The 14,373-nt window shown below is 36.5% G+C and overlaps 1 protein-coding gene across 1 annotated transcript in view; it reads right to left on the bottom strand.

Annotated features, from left to right (window-relative positions):
- Positions 1-28: 28 nt before the first annotated feature.
- Positions 29-14,373, bottom strand: part of ATRNL1 (attractin like 1) — a 493,875-nt gene continuing 479,530 nt past the window's right edge. Inside the window, exon 29 of the mRNA XM_062001233.1 lies at positions 29-617. Within this exon, the coding sequence (XP_061857217.1) occupies positions 493-617 (125 nt within the window). The 3' untranslated portion in view covers positions 29-492. The remainder of the gene's footprint in view (positions 618-14,373) is intronic.

Here is a 14,373-nt window from a genome sequence, read left to right as displayed (position 1 = left end):
AAAGAACACCTAAATCCAAATGATCCTCTTGAATTCCTGCTTGCTGGAAAGAAATCTTAGTGCTGATTACAAGGAAAGAACTGTACAATTCTCATGGTTACATTTAGCTATACAAAAATGTCCTTTAGTTTCCTGGAATTTGCTTAGTTTTCAATTATACAATTTCCTCTACGTTACAAAACAATGTGCAATTTATCCTAATTCTGTTCAAGGATATTCCCTGCTCTGATATGTTCAGGATTAGGAATATTAAGTATTTTATTTCATTTTTTATTCATATCAGGATTCACTCTTTTTATTAAAGCTCATCAAACATACTCATACCTACCATAAGGCTGTTCTGCTTTGGGTTGTGTGACTGTAATAGAGCACAATACCTCATATGTTCATTCATAGGTTTGCCTCCATAAAAACTGAGGCTGTAGTATAGCTTTCAATGGAAGCCATTTAAAGAGAAAACATTACAGAATATACAATTGTAGTTTTTGAATCTCAGACACAAGTTCCTTGACGTGTTGAAAGATGCTGTTTTCGATTCCTGACTCCTGAACTCTTATCTTTACAGTCTGCAGGCTTCTGTTGTGAAATGTCTATCAGTGCGCTTGCAATTGCAAGACCTGTAAGATAAATAAAGGAAAAGAAGAATTTAATGTCCAGCTTTCCTGAGAAGAGTTCCAGAGCGGTGTGATGCTTGCTTTCATGCCAAGTTTTTGTACTTTCCCAGTGATCAGTTTTATTTCAGAGATAGATAGCAAGTTCTCACTTTCTAAAATGCTACCCTGTAACAGTGAAGAAAAAGAGGGAAAAAAACCCCCCACAGTTAAGATACTAGACTGGAAATCAGGAGAAACAAGTTCCCTTTAAGCCTCTTATTGATTTGTTGTTTAATCTTAGCATCATCTCTTATTTTTACCCTTTTCTTGGTTATGTGGACCAGCAGTTCTCTGACATGGATGTTCTCTTATTAAAAGTTTATTCATTGCATTTAGAAATGGATTAAACTATCAAATCACAAATTAAAAAGAACTGGAGACTGCAGTTAAGACAGATTTGTATCCCTGGATATTTCACTTTGCAATATATAAGCCTCCTCAATTTGGGAATATTCATAGGTTAGAATTTACCATGAAAAACAAATGAAAGTATCTTTCCAGAACACATGGATCTGTGAGCAGACTATCAACCATGAAGGTATTGGCTTGGATAAACTCTAAATATTGTCAACTCACCAAAACTCTTTTTTTTTTCCATACTCTGGTTAAGCTGTTATTTCATGACCTGTTATAATCTTCACAGGGTATTACAGAGGGCATGGACAGGCATGCTTAGGAAATGAGTGGTTTAAGAATGTACTCTTCCATTTGCTTGTTACTGCACACTTGCTAGAAATTACTGATTTCTTTGAAAGGCTGTGATTGACAACACAATACATGGTAGTTCTGAATTTTTACATTCACCAGGAGATATTGCAATGAAATGGATTAGGAGTATTCACATCACTTACATGTTCTACTGCACCACGACTGCAATAAAACCATGACACTTACACCTGCAAAAGCACATCTATATTTACACCCATACATAGGTAAAGATGGTGCTGCTTTCTCCATACTGCTCAATACATTTCAGCTGCTAACCAAAACAAGGACCACTCCTCAAGGAAACTTTTGTCAGTACTTTCCACCATGTTTAACTGCTGGTCTCTGTGTTTTCACTCAGGCCAGTATCAAACTCAGTTTATCTATTAGACAATCCAATGTTGCAATACTTTTCATGAATTCCCTCATTACAACCCGTAGCAACTAAGAAACTGCAAAAAGGTATTTTTGAGTTACAAATGATTCTACAGGCTTCTCTCTGAGTATATGATATACTATCACATTCAGTTCAGGTTTCCATTATCCTGAAAAAAATCTATGCTATTGCACATTGTAACTCTACCTTTCTTAGTTCACAAAAACGTGGCAATATTAATTAATGTGCATGCAGCTTTTTCAAGAGGCACAGCGCTGTACTGTAAAATGCTAAGTACAATTATCATTGCTACGTTTCAGGATATGTACAAGCCAGGATTAATTAAGTTGTTTTATACACTTGCACATATATTTCCTGGCATGAGCTAGTGATGCCTTAAATTGGACTTTGATAAATTGAATTTTTTAAGTCTTTGAGGCACCTGTAAAGTGTCTGATATTAGTAAATTCAGGGATAAAACATAAGTAATATTTTGATGGTTGCTTACGTGTGATTCTGTGTGATTCTGATCTAGGCTTTGGGATATGGTAAGCAGAATGGATATTATTATTTTCTATTTTTAAAAGAGATATTGAACTATACTTGTGTGTAGGATGCTAATCCCACTTTGCATAACAATTAAAAAAAAAGGAAGAACTAATTCCTTCAAATCTAATGCTGCATACTGGGATATAGTGGCATGCTGTTAGAGTTCCATTAAAATCGTGTCACTACAGAAGACCATTTTTCAAAATGTCCTACAAATCATCTGATGAATTTCATTTATTATGTTCTCTACGCCCAACATAGTTCCTTGTTATCAAAGCAATACAATTAACTAAAGGAACAATTCATTATTTCAGGCTGCCAGTCTAAAGGAATTTCATTTACCAAGTCAAGCTGATGCACAGACACTGCAAGCAAGCAGAATTTACATCAAAATACAACAGAAGATTTGATAAAAATACTGTGGCTTAAATACTCATTTAAAAAACAAAACCAACCCCAAACAGTTCCATTACTTTTCAGACTTTGTATCTAAACAACAAATGTGAATACATTTATAGTCATTAAAGTTGGAACTGTAAATCGTATAGTGCTCTGTACCTGTTGCCTCAGTTTAGAAGTTATCATATATACCCACCTTCTTCAATGGTTGCCATTTAAATATCCTACCTACCATCCAAACCAGTATTTAACAAACCAGCACATGGTCTCTGGTTTCTTCTGACTCTTGAGTAAAGTGGCAGAAAGGAACAGGAGAATTAGTAAGCATCCCACACGGAGAATCAATGGGTCACCTCTAATAGTCTAATTTCTGGAATCCCAAGCCTAGCTGCAGAACCAGATCTATATTTAAGTTTAGTTTGTTTTTTTTAAGTAAATGTTATAGAAATAACCTGACCTAGTTCTTTGCAGCTAAAACAACCTCTAGCTTGTTTTAAGGCTATGTATGGAAAGATCATTAAGAAGTGAGCCCAGTCAAATACATAAGTGGAAAGTATATTTTTGTAAGAGATAATTGCATCCACAATGAGAAAAATACCAGAGAAAGCAATATGAACTTGGTTATCTTTAGCAGAACTGTTGTGTTTCCTAATGGAAGTTAAATGGTAATAGTTTATTCTCAGGAAGAAGTGTCTAATCATAAAATTACTGGTGTGTGAATTTTTTATCCTTTTTTTTTACAATTATGCAAAACAATTAATAAGTACAGGAATAAAATACAGCACATCAAATGAGATTGCCTTGAAAAATACATTCCCAATTTATATACAAACAGCACTTCAATTCTGCATTTGAACAAAAGCATCTGAAAAAGTCATTAATTTTGAGATGCTCCCCTCCCAGTCTCTGTAAAAACAGGCAGTACTATATATTTTAATTTTGCAGCAAAACAGCTTCATTAGGCGTGAAAGGTTAATTGCAGGTTTAAGTGCAGTTCAGGGAACAATGCATGGGTCTGTAGTGAATAGCACAGTCTGCTACAGAAAGGCTGAGTGCTATAAACTGTTTGCCCTGCTGAAATGTTTTACTACCTCATTTACTAACTGTCTTCTTTTACTGCTTGTATTTGTAGTTCTTCTAAACCTTTAATAGCTACAGTTTTATTTCACTGTAATCAGATTTAAATGGAAATACCCATGCTGAGATGTTTAAACATTTTTCCTCTGATTGTATAGAGCTACATTTGAACTAATGTAAGGTTACACTATCTCTTAAAGTTGGAAAAAACCTTACGTTGAAAAAGTTAGTCTTACATGCTGGTGTGCATATTTAAAACCTTTTTTCCTTCTCTATTGTTCATTTTAATGAGAAATGCATTGAGTTCTTACAATCCCTATTGTTAAAAGTAAGGGAACAAAGAATGACCGCAGATTCACGGTTTGGCAGACAACTGGAAATGGGTTTTTTCAATTTAAATATGTATTATTCAGAGATAACATTTGGATAGATGTCTTCATTTGATTAAATTCGCATGTTTTTTATTGTTACACAGAATCAGAACATTCAGAAAACTAGACAATAAAGTAACTACAACTCAGGTAGATCAATTAGATTTGTTTGACAGTTAACCAAAATTATACTCATTGCTTAAGGTGACCTCAAGCAATAACAACAACAAAATGACAGCTGCCATACAGAAATACTTAAATAGAAAAGACCAGGTAAACACTGTATTAGGTAATAGTTTCACGCTTCAGCACCTAAAAGTCTTTGTGTTACTTCCATTTGTTGGTTCTTTAAAGACATGCCACTGTACATGCTCACCTAATAGTGGACAGAGTCCTGTTATCATAAAGGATGTGTTATTTGAAGTCTTTCCATGATAGACAATGTAAGATATAATGTAAGATATACTGAGATTACTAGAAGATATACTAGAAGATATACTTGAGAATTACAGTGAGAATAAAAGAGAATTACAGAGACTAGTGTCAGTTGAAGATGACCACAGCACACAGTGAAGCCAGTGAAGACCATTTCATGCTCATCAAGAAAACTGACAGTTTTCATGTAGAGAATTTTAATGAGTCTTGTCATTTATCATTATTTCAAGACTATATGAACTGTTTTGTTAACACACAATGTATATTATATGTGTATAAATGATATTTATATGCAAAACTACCTTCTTAAAAATGCAGTTTTGTATTATTTCCTTCTAAATTTGATGAGATCCCACCACAACCTTTATTTTTCAAAGATAATGTTAGCAATAGTGTCTATAATGGCAGAGGAACATAACTTTTGAGAAGGTTATTACTTGGCAAATGTTTCCGAGTACTCATTGAAAAAACTCTCACTTTCTACGAGACATTGTGCTAGGAACATTTGTATTCAGTTTAGTTGTTTGGCAAAATTTTCAAGATTGCCTAGTACTTCCTATACTTTTCCTGTTTACTCAACTAAACTTTCTGCAAGTAGACTGACTCATGATTCATTTTCATGACTGAGAAGACCAGAATATTGCTTGTGCTAAACATTCCTGTGCAATGGATCAAATTGGGTCAGGATAAATCCAAAGGGCATGTAAAATGGAACCAGAATTTGGCATTTAAAAGCCCAATCCACAAACCTTCTCCTAACCATATACAAAGCTACACTCAAGCACCTAAGGAGAGAAATTAAGAATCATCTGAAGTTCAGAAGGTACATGGCTAGTGGAACTCCTGTACCTCTCAACAAAACCAAGTTCATTTCAAAGTCAGAAAGCAGTCAAATCCTTCATGTGTATCTGAGGGGCCTGATCTGGCAGGTGTGCTTAGATAGTATCCAGAGATCATGCACTTACTCACAGAGAAAAACAATCATAACTAACTGCCACGAAGAATAAGTATCTTCATAACCTGTCATATTGAATGGGTTTTTATTTGAATGAGATTTTTTTAAAAAGGACAAACTGACAGCACCTCAAAATCACAAAGTCTTTTTATGGGCTTCCCTTCCTGTTTGGTTCATGGATGTGTATTTTTAGTTGACACCACTCTTACCATGAGAAAGATATATTAAACAAACTAAACTAACTAGGAAATTACTTTGGGCAAGTAACCCCATCGTATCTTTTTTTCAGTGATAATTTTTGCCAGATGGGAAGACAGCCAAGAGTCCAGGAGGTATGTTTTCCCTTTCTTATGCATATAACTTAATTAAATAAGTAAAATATGAGACAGAGCATAGGAATAATAAACTAAATAATGATAGTGTGGAATTAAATCGCCACACACTAGTAGAGAGGAGATGGCATGCCCCTTTGTATTATATCCTTGGTATTTGGTAATAACAGCTATCTATAAGGGGCTAAGAAACTCTTATTCCCAGAATAGACTTATAAATTACTTGCTGTCAGTTTGTGGGAAATGCAGACTATACAATAAAGGATCTTTTACAAAATGTTCAGCCTTTCCCAATTTTTCTCATTTCAAAAAGGAAATGGCCCTACATATTTGTGTGAAATATTTGTGCTCCAAGGGGCCAGTGGTGATTATTTTTGTATATAGTGAGGCAGTTTCCCCTTCCTTTTCAATGTGAGATACCTAGTTTAGTCTGTAATCCTGGTCTGTACTACATCTGGTGATTTTAAACTATCCAGCCTGTCAGTAGCTGAGAGAGAGCATGGGCTGTTTGGTCTCTGCCTATGGAGGGGCAGGGGGTGACTATACACCTTGGAATAGCTCTTGTCTGTTCATCAAGGTAAACAAATATGGTACTGATGAAGGGAACTAGTGAGAAGCCAGAGACACTATGGAACTGAGACTGGTGCAATCTAATATTGACTAACTGAAACTTTTTTCTCCCATCCGTTTTTTCTCAACTCAAGGTCTCCAGGACCACAAGAATCATAGAATCACAAAATCACTGAAGCTGGGAAAGACCTTTAAGATCATAAAATCCAACCATTAACCCAGCACTGCCAAACTAACCCATGTCCCTCAGCACCTCAGCTACATGGCTTTGCAATCTCCATGGATGGGGACCCCACCACCTCCCCAGGCAGCCTGTTCTGGTGTCTAACAACCTTCTAACGGAAAAAGTTCTTCCTAATCTCCGATCTAATCCTCCCCTGGCACAACTTGAGGCCACTTCCTCTTGTCCTAATGCTTGTTACTTCTGAAAAGAGACTGACAACCAATTTACCACAACTTCCTTTCAGTTGTAGAGAGTGATAAGGTCTCTCTGGAGCCTTCTTTTCTCCAGCCTAAACAATCCCAATTTCCTCAGACGATCCTCCACTGATTAGTTTAAAAGGAGCTGATATGAGATTATTGCATTTATCTGGACAGTATTATTGGAGCTGTGCACCAATCCGACCTGTGCATCTTGTCCAGGGAAGGCAGCACGGAGGAAAACAGAAACGCACTTACTCAACAAGTAAGAGAGGAAGACTGAGATAATGGTTGACCTGAGCTGGAAGAAGACCTCTCTATCTGAAAGTGCATAAGAGATGAGAGGCAAGGAATGGTAAATCACAGTGTGTCTTGACAATGAAGCTATTGGAAAAGGGAGTGCGTGGAGCTACAAAAAAATGTTTCTGTAATTAAAATAACAGTCAAGATAAAGACCTGAAATAAACCTGGATAAGGAAGTAGTTGTTTAACGTGTCAGTAATTCAAAAGCTGCAGAGATCCTGGGAAAGGGTGACAGGTTTTGGTGATGCAGAGGAAGATGGTGTTTTGGAGAAGTTGCAGCAAACAAATTCAGTAAGACTATACATTCTGGTAGGGAGGAAGCAAAGCAATGACAGTCAAGGAGTACTTGGGCAAGAGCAGAGGGACAGCAAGGGTTATATTGCCATTAACACAGGTGAAGAAGAAATATGAAACACTGTGGGAATCAAAATTAAAATACATAAAAGTAGTCTGTAACCTGCCTGTTGGTGAAGGGCAATCCAAATCCAAGTATACAGAATACAGACTTTCATTAAAGCCAAATACATGCATTTTCTGAAAAACAAAGGACTAAGCTGAACTACAGACTCTTTGCCAGGACACCTTGCTCTGCCAAAAAATCTTTAAATTTGAAGAATAAAGCACACCTTGAGCCCTAATGGTTAAACATCATCACTAGGTATATCATCTTTTTCTTGCCCCTACTCCTTAGGGCTCCCTGGTAAAGCTTGTCCCAGATATTAAGATATTGGTGTTAAGAATATGACTGACTCCAAAGACAAAAAAAAACACATAAAAAAATTTATAGTTGACTGCTGAGTCTGAAGCTAAAACTTTATTCTCCAAACCTCTTATCGATTCACTATAGGTATTACAATAGGCTTGGGAAATGGCTACATTAGTAATGGCTCCTAAAGCTGCCATACTTACCAGCACTAAATTTCAATTAATAAAGCAGGAATCCCACTCAATCAGGAAATATATTATTCTCATAGAATAGCAGTGCTAAGAGAATTAAACCATCTTGATGATTTTATCTAAGAAGTTCTACTTTGGCAGCAGTTACAGACAAGTGGTCCACTGTTAGAAGATTATTTTATTCCATTGTTGGAATATTTGCACCCTGGACCACAATTGCTAATAAGAAAAAAATCTAAGAATGCCCATAACTGTTCCATCACTTTTCTCAACAGGAGTTATTTTACACCAAAAAATGGAAGAGTTTTGTGTGCAGTTTTTTTGTTTGTTTTACATGAAAAAATAAGCAATGAATAATTACTTCATCAATAATTACATATGTGATCAGACCTTCTCTACCCTGCTTTCCATGAATATGTGTTGTGGAGACACAAACAGTTGTATCAATAGTAAAATAGGTTTACATTTGTAGGGAGGGGAAAAAGCACATTTATAGGATGCATAATATTTTCAGAGAGCTATTAGTTAAGTACATAAACAATTAGATCACTTGTAATTCACAAAATAATTGTTATTAGCAAAATAAGGGGCTTGGTTTTAAGGTATATATTAAATATACCTAAAAAGGAACAATCTGCTTAGAATACATGCAAACCTCATGTGGATCAATTCCTTGACGCTCCCTCACTGCATATTGCACATCGTATGTTAAAATGTGAGTAATTACCCAAGTTTCTGTGAGGGGCAGTAATATTTGAAATATCTGGATTTTTTTTTCACACAAACTATCGTATCTGCAGTTTGATTACATCTCCTTTCCATTGAATTACTTATCCATACGTTATGAAGAACATCTTTATTCTTGTGATGTTGTGCAGCCGTTTAATTTGTTTTCAAGAAAATCACTATAAACTAATTTGCTACTCTGCAAGAATTTGGTAAGATGCATTAATCATGCCAGAATCTAATTTGGTCTTGTAAACCTATTTCTGTAGAAGAGAAAAAAATCTACTCAGAGTACTGAAGAAGCACTATTTTCACTTACTTTTAGCAATACCTGGGTTAATACAAACAAAATTATAATTGGTTTTGTTTAGGAGTCACAGCTGTGACCCAGTTGGGGTTAGTTTATGAACCTCTCTGTAGTAATTAGACACATTTGGATTGCAAAAGCCTCTTCCAGATCAGCACGGCATTATTTTACTCTTTGTCTTCATCAGCCTCCTTTTATTTGGATCATGCACACCAATCAGAGAAAAATGAAGACATGAAAACTAGAAAATGATGAGCGTGAGTTACAACATTTTTAAAGCTTTTTATCCAAATTCATTGATGCAATTGGACTCTTTAACCACTGTAATGAAAGCTAGAGCCTCATTCAACATCTTGAGTAGGAGGCACACCTGTGAGACAATTACCATTCGTATAAACAGAGTGTGATCAACTCTCCATTAATACAGTGCTGAACTATCATTTCATGTAATTAAGTAATCAGAATATCTGCACATGTGTGTGTGTGCTTCTAGGTGTATGAGTACCTGGGAAACAGAAAGTTTGAACACAACTGAGCAATCAGGAGAACAGTTAGAAGGAGAGAAAGCAGAGGTATCACCAGAGTTTACTTCCCTCCAGAGGGGCCTTACTTGCAGAGGGTGATTTAAAGCAGATCTCTTCCTGCCTGTAAAGGAAATCTGGGGTGATTAACCTCACCAGGTGAAATTCATTTTTGTGAATACTTCCCTAATGTTCTGTCTGGGTCATAACATATATTGTCAGATTTGCAGCTTTACTGCTGTTCTCCTCAAGACAAAACACACAACGTTAAAGACAATAGGTTTAAGGGCCCAAGAGGGGGCAATTCTGGCCCCACTGGAGACAAACCTACACTACTTACATTATCATTTACTTTTAAAGAAGATCAGGGCAATAATCCCCAAAGATGCTGCTTCTCACTCTCACACCTTTATTTTGCAGGTGCTGGAGTTTTTTCCACTGTCAAATAAAATTTATTTAAACCAGAAAGTGATGAATAGATTAATACAAACAAATTCTTAAGTTCACCAGAAATTCAATAGGATTGCAGCTTAATGCATCCCATAATGCATTCTCACTTCTAAGTTCTGCTTTCCAAGGTTGATGAAGCACTGGACTTGTTTTCCATTTACAACATACTACTGCAATATATCATCACTCTAACCACTGTTTGGCTTGTACTTTGGTTCTAGCCAAAAACACAGTGCCAGTTTTTCAGTATTCTGCTGATTTCCACAATTAGACATTCAGTACATACCCAGCTACATAGCCAGCAGTCAGTCTGACAAAACAAACGATCTTGGGAGTGTATCACAGAATTAAGTCAACAGGACAGAAAACATGCCCAGAATTTTGAAACATGTTTTGAAATATTACTCAGGATCCTTGGGATCTGTAGCTTAAGGGTATTTGTAGTCTCAGTATCTACTAATGCCCAAGAATAAAGGGGTGGGGGGGGGGGGGGAAAGACACAAATGCCCTGCTGCCAGTATCAGGATGGCTTCACCAGCAAAGATATCACCAGGTTATACAGAATACTGATATTTTAGTAATTATAGCAGAAAAGCTTGGTAAAAAGCTGAAAAGCTCAAACCATAAATAACCCCCATTTTAAACCCCAAAGATTATATACAAATGGCCCTACCAGAATCCTGGTCAGCACTGAAAGAGAATCATTCAGAATGAGATTCTAGTGTACACATGCAAACTACACAGCTCTTTCCTGAATCTTCTGTATTACACTGAAAACACTTTATTATGACTTTAACAGGCAAAATGACACACTGGGACCTGGTTACTGTCAAAATGTGTGGAAATAGGGTTCTATTTCAAACACTGCACATTCATACCATTTTACACACTTGGTCCTGAACAGTCAATATTGATAAATATCAGTAAAATTATAGTAGCAGAGCACCATTTCTGTTTGTGTGACATATGCAGGTAGAGCAAATGCCTGAAACTGTGAGATAGTAATACTGTGGCTGTGTATCACTGAAAATATATTATATGCCCTAGGCGTGCTTCCTAGTTTGGAGAGAAAACTGTCAGAAGACAGTCACAGCTTGTTACCTTGCTCTGCATGTACTCACACTACAACAAGTAGCACTCGTTTATCAATCTCCTTAACAAATTTGAAATAACTATTCTGGTACAAACATAACCAAACTATAACTTTTGCCATTTAAAATATTCCTCTAGATGCCCCTTTACACGCACAGGATGTAAATGGAAAAACTGGGAAAAAATCCCTGACACGCCAAATCCAGGTTCAGTGTTTCTCCTTTTAGGAACAACATCCACATGAGATACAGGGGCTTTGACATATTCCTCTCTTGGGATCGGATTTGGCAAAAATCTCAGCCTGATGTGCACACCACCTTTTTGTACATCACAGTGAAATCTCTCCTTTCTTGTTGAACAGGACTCATGCTACTAAATGGATTTGAAAATAAAAGATAGGAAAAAAAGTGAAAGTTAGAGTCTAGAAATTCTCAGTTCACTTCCCAGCAATGACAGCTCCCAAAAGATGCACTCAATGAAAACAAACATTCAGATACTGAAGAGTTACTACAGCAGCCCTTCCTCATCACTAGTCACGACAGTAAGAAACAGGAGGAATAAAACTAGGGAGATGTGGCCAGAGACACTCTTCTTGGAGTTTTCCACTGTCAGGATGGTTCTTTAAGAGAGGCAAAATTCAGAGAAATTCTGTGCCTTGCTCTTCACAATATTTCCATTAAAATCTGATTTGATGTGTAAAATGCCATGCTGACTTTCTATTTCCAGGATGTGATTAGGAGCTAGCATTCATTTACTAAGTTTCAAAAAGTTTTCACTATGTGATGAAGGAGAAACGAACCTTCAGCAGGACGTTAGAATTCCCTCACTGCAGTTTTACTAAATCTCCCATCTGTTTTTTAAAAGCAGAAATGATGTTGTGTCTTCTATTTCCTACTTAACTGCTGACCTTTTCCCCCCTCTACTTTTTTCCCATATGCTTTTTGATCACATGTGAAAAATTCAGCCTCAGTTCTCTCATTTCCTGATTTTCTATATTTCAATTATACTTTAATGGCTATATATATATACAGTAATGATAATACAAGTGTGTTGTGAATGGATTCTTTTTTGTACTATCCCAGCTTCTGAGAACTGCTACAATTTGAGTTGCTTTCTTCCGTAGCCTCTAAAGTGCCTTCTATAATATAATAATATAATAAACCCTGAATCTGCTCTGCTCTTTGCAATGCAATCCAGCATTCTGTTTCCCATAATGCTGCTACATTATGATTCACAACTATAAATAATTATCCTAAGTTATAAAGATAAAATATAAAACTTTAAAGCAATACCATTAGACACCACGCACTTGAGACTCTGGAACAGCCATAAGCAAACATTGATTTTCATAAAGAATAGAAAAGAAGGTGGTAATGAAAAGCATTGTTCCCACTTCGAATTAGCTCATCAAAAGCTTGCTGCAAGCCTGGGTGCAAAGAGTGGAAATAGTGGGTAATCCCTAGCAAACTGCACCTAACAGGTGGGGCACCAAGTTTTATGACCTCTATCTTTAAAGGCCAAGAGAAGAAAAACCCAGTTGTGGGAATGGGATTTGATGATGTGTGAGGTTCAGAAATAGACCGCATTATCCCCCAAAAGGAGAGACATCAGAGCTAACAGGGACTTATCTAAACTTCTGTATGAACTGTGTGAATTTGTGAGTTGATTTTTGTTTGTTCTGTCTTGTCTGGACAAGTATTCAATATAACAATAGAATAGATAGGATTCCTGGTTTTTTCCTACACAATTTTTCATTGCCTTCCTTACAAATAGCCCTCAGTTTTCCATTCTGTTTTTTGCTGCTGCTTGTTCCATTGAGTCTGAGTTGTCACACTATTTAACAGCCTTTACAAAGTACCTACTTTTCTCTACCTAGACTTCCAATAATCAGGAATTCTCTTTGTAAATCTGATGATAATTACTAAGCCTACTCTAATTCCCTTCTTCATTCTTTCATCTCTTTAGATCATACCACCGTGAAGAGGTGGTGGCACGGCAGGTTTTAAAAGCTGCAAACATCTTAATACTCATTGATATTATTTGTCCTTGTTCTGACTTCTCATTTTAGTGGGCAATTCTTTTTCAAGAAAAACACACATGTCCACTATTTACAAAGAGAGATAAAAATAACTCGACACATCTGAACTATGATCTAATTATTTCTTTAAGAGCGATGAAGTAGATTGTGGATAATCTAAATAGAGCCAGCCTTATTTCATTATTTGAGTCCCACATGTGCTTTAACAATATTTACATTCAAGATTTTAAAAGCTGTGTGCTAACTAGTGCACACTTTAAATGCAACATTTGATGTGTTTAACTGGACTTTGACTACTCGTGATGCAAAAACACTCCTATGTTTTTCCCACTGAGATGGCCTCAAGGATACAGCTATCCTTTGTGCCAGCATGAGGTGGGTGTGAAGCTGCTGAAGGTCCACAGAGGTTGAGGCCATGTGGTTTAAGTCTTCTTCAGACCCACAGACATGGATTTCAAGGGGAGAGAAGGCTAGGAGGCTCTTGTAGGAAAAAACAGCCTTTAAGATGAGGTACATCATTGCTCTTCTCTGCTGAAGCTGCATATGCTCATTAATTTAGACAAGTGGGTGCTCTGGCCAGGATAAAGTCACAATGAAGACTTTACATTTTCATCTGGCTTCCTATTCTTTGCCTTTCTATTTATGCAGGTAAAATGAACCTATTGCCCCGAAACTTGCCTCTTCTGGTCAATACTGGCAGCTGCATTAGGTCAAGACAATGAGAAGTTTTTAGTGAAACAAATGCTTAACCATATACAAGCCTGCTAAGAGATCTGGCCACCAAAATTGAAGGTCTGACTCAAGTTGGAAAGAAAATCAGCTCTTTCAAGTAATGATTTAGAGCTTTCATTTACAAAATCAGTGTTTACTGGCCTTCCCTTAGTGTTTTAAATACGAAGAAAAGAGATGTGTCCAGGAAGGAAAAAACCAGTATTAAACCACTGAGCTTGATATCTCCAAAGTGCTACACACAAATTAACTAATGCATGCTAATATGATGATTAGCCAGTTTGCCTAGGTTTAGTGCTATGGCTACATTTCCTAATGCCATCATCATTCAATGAGAGACGGATTGGTACCACACTGAAGCCAGGACAGCTCTTCTAATGCGTTTAACTTTTGTGTATTACCCACTGACAGTAATATGTCTATTTAGACTGCTGAGGGTGCTTGCAAATAACAGCTATTTTTGGAGAA

The sequence above is a fragment of the Colius striatus genome, chromosome 8, assembly GCF_028858725.1.
Source record: "Colius striatus isolate bColStr4 chromosome 8, bColStr4.1.hap1, whole genome shotgun sequence".
Classification (NCBI taxonomy): domain Eukaryota; kingdom Metazoa; phylum Chordata; class Aves; order Coliiformes; family Coliidae; genus Colius; species Colius striatus.
This window is presented reverse-complemented; position numbering and strand designations above follow the sequence as displayed.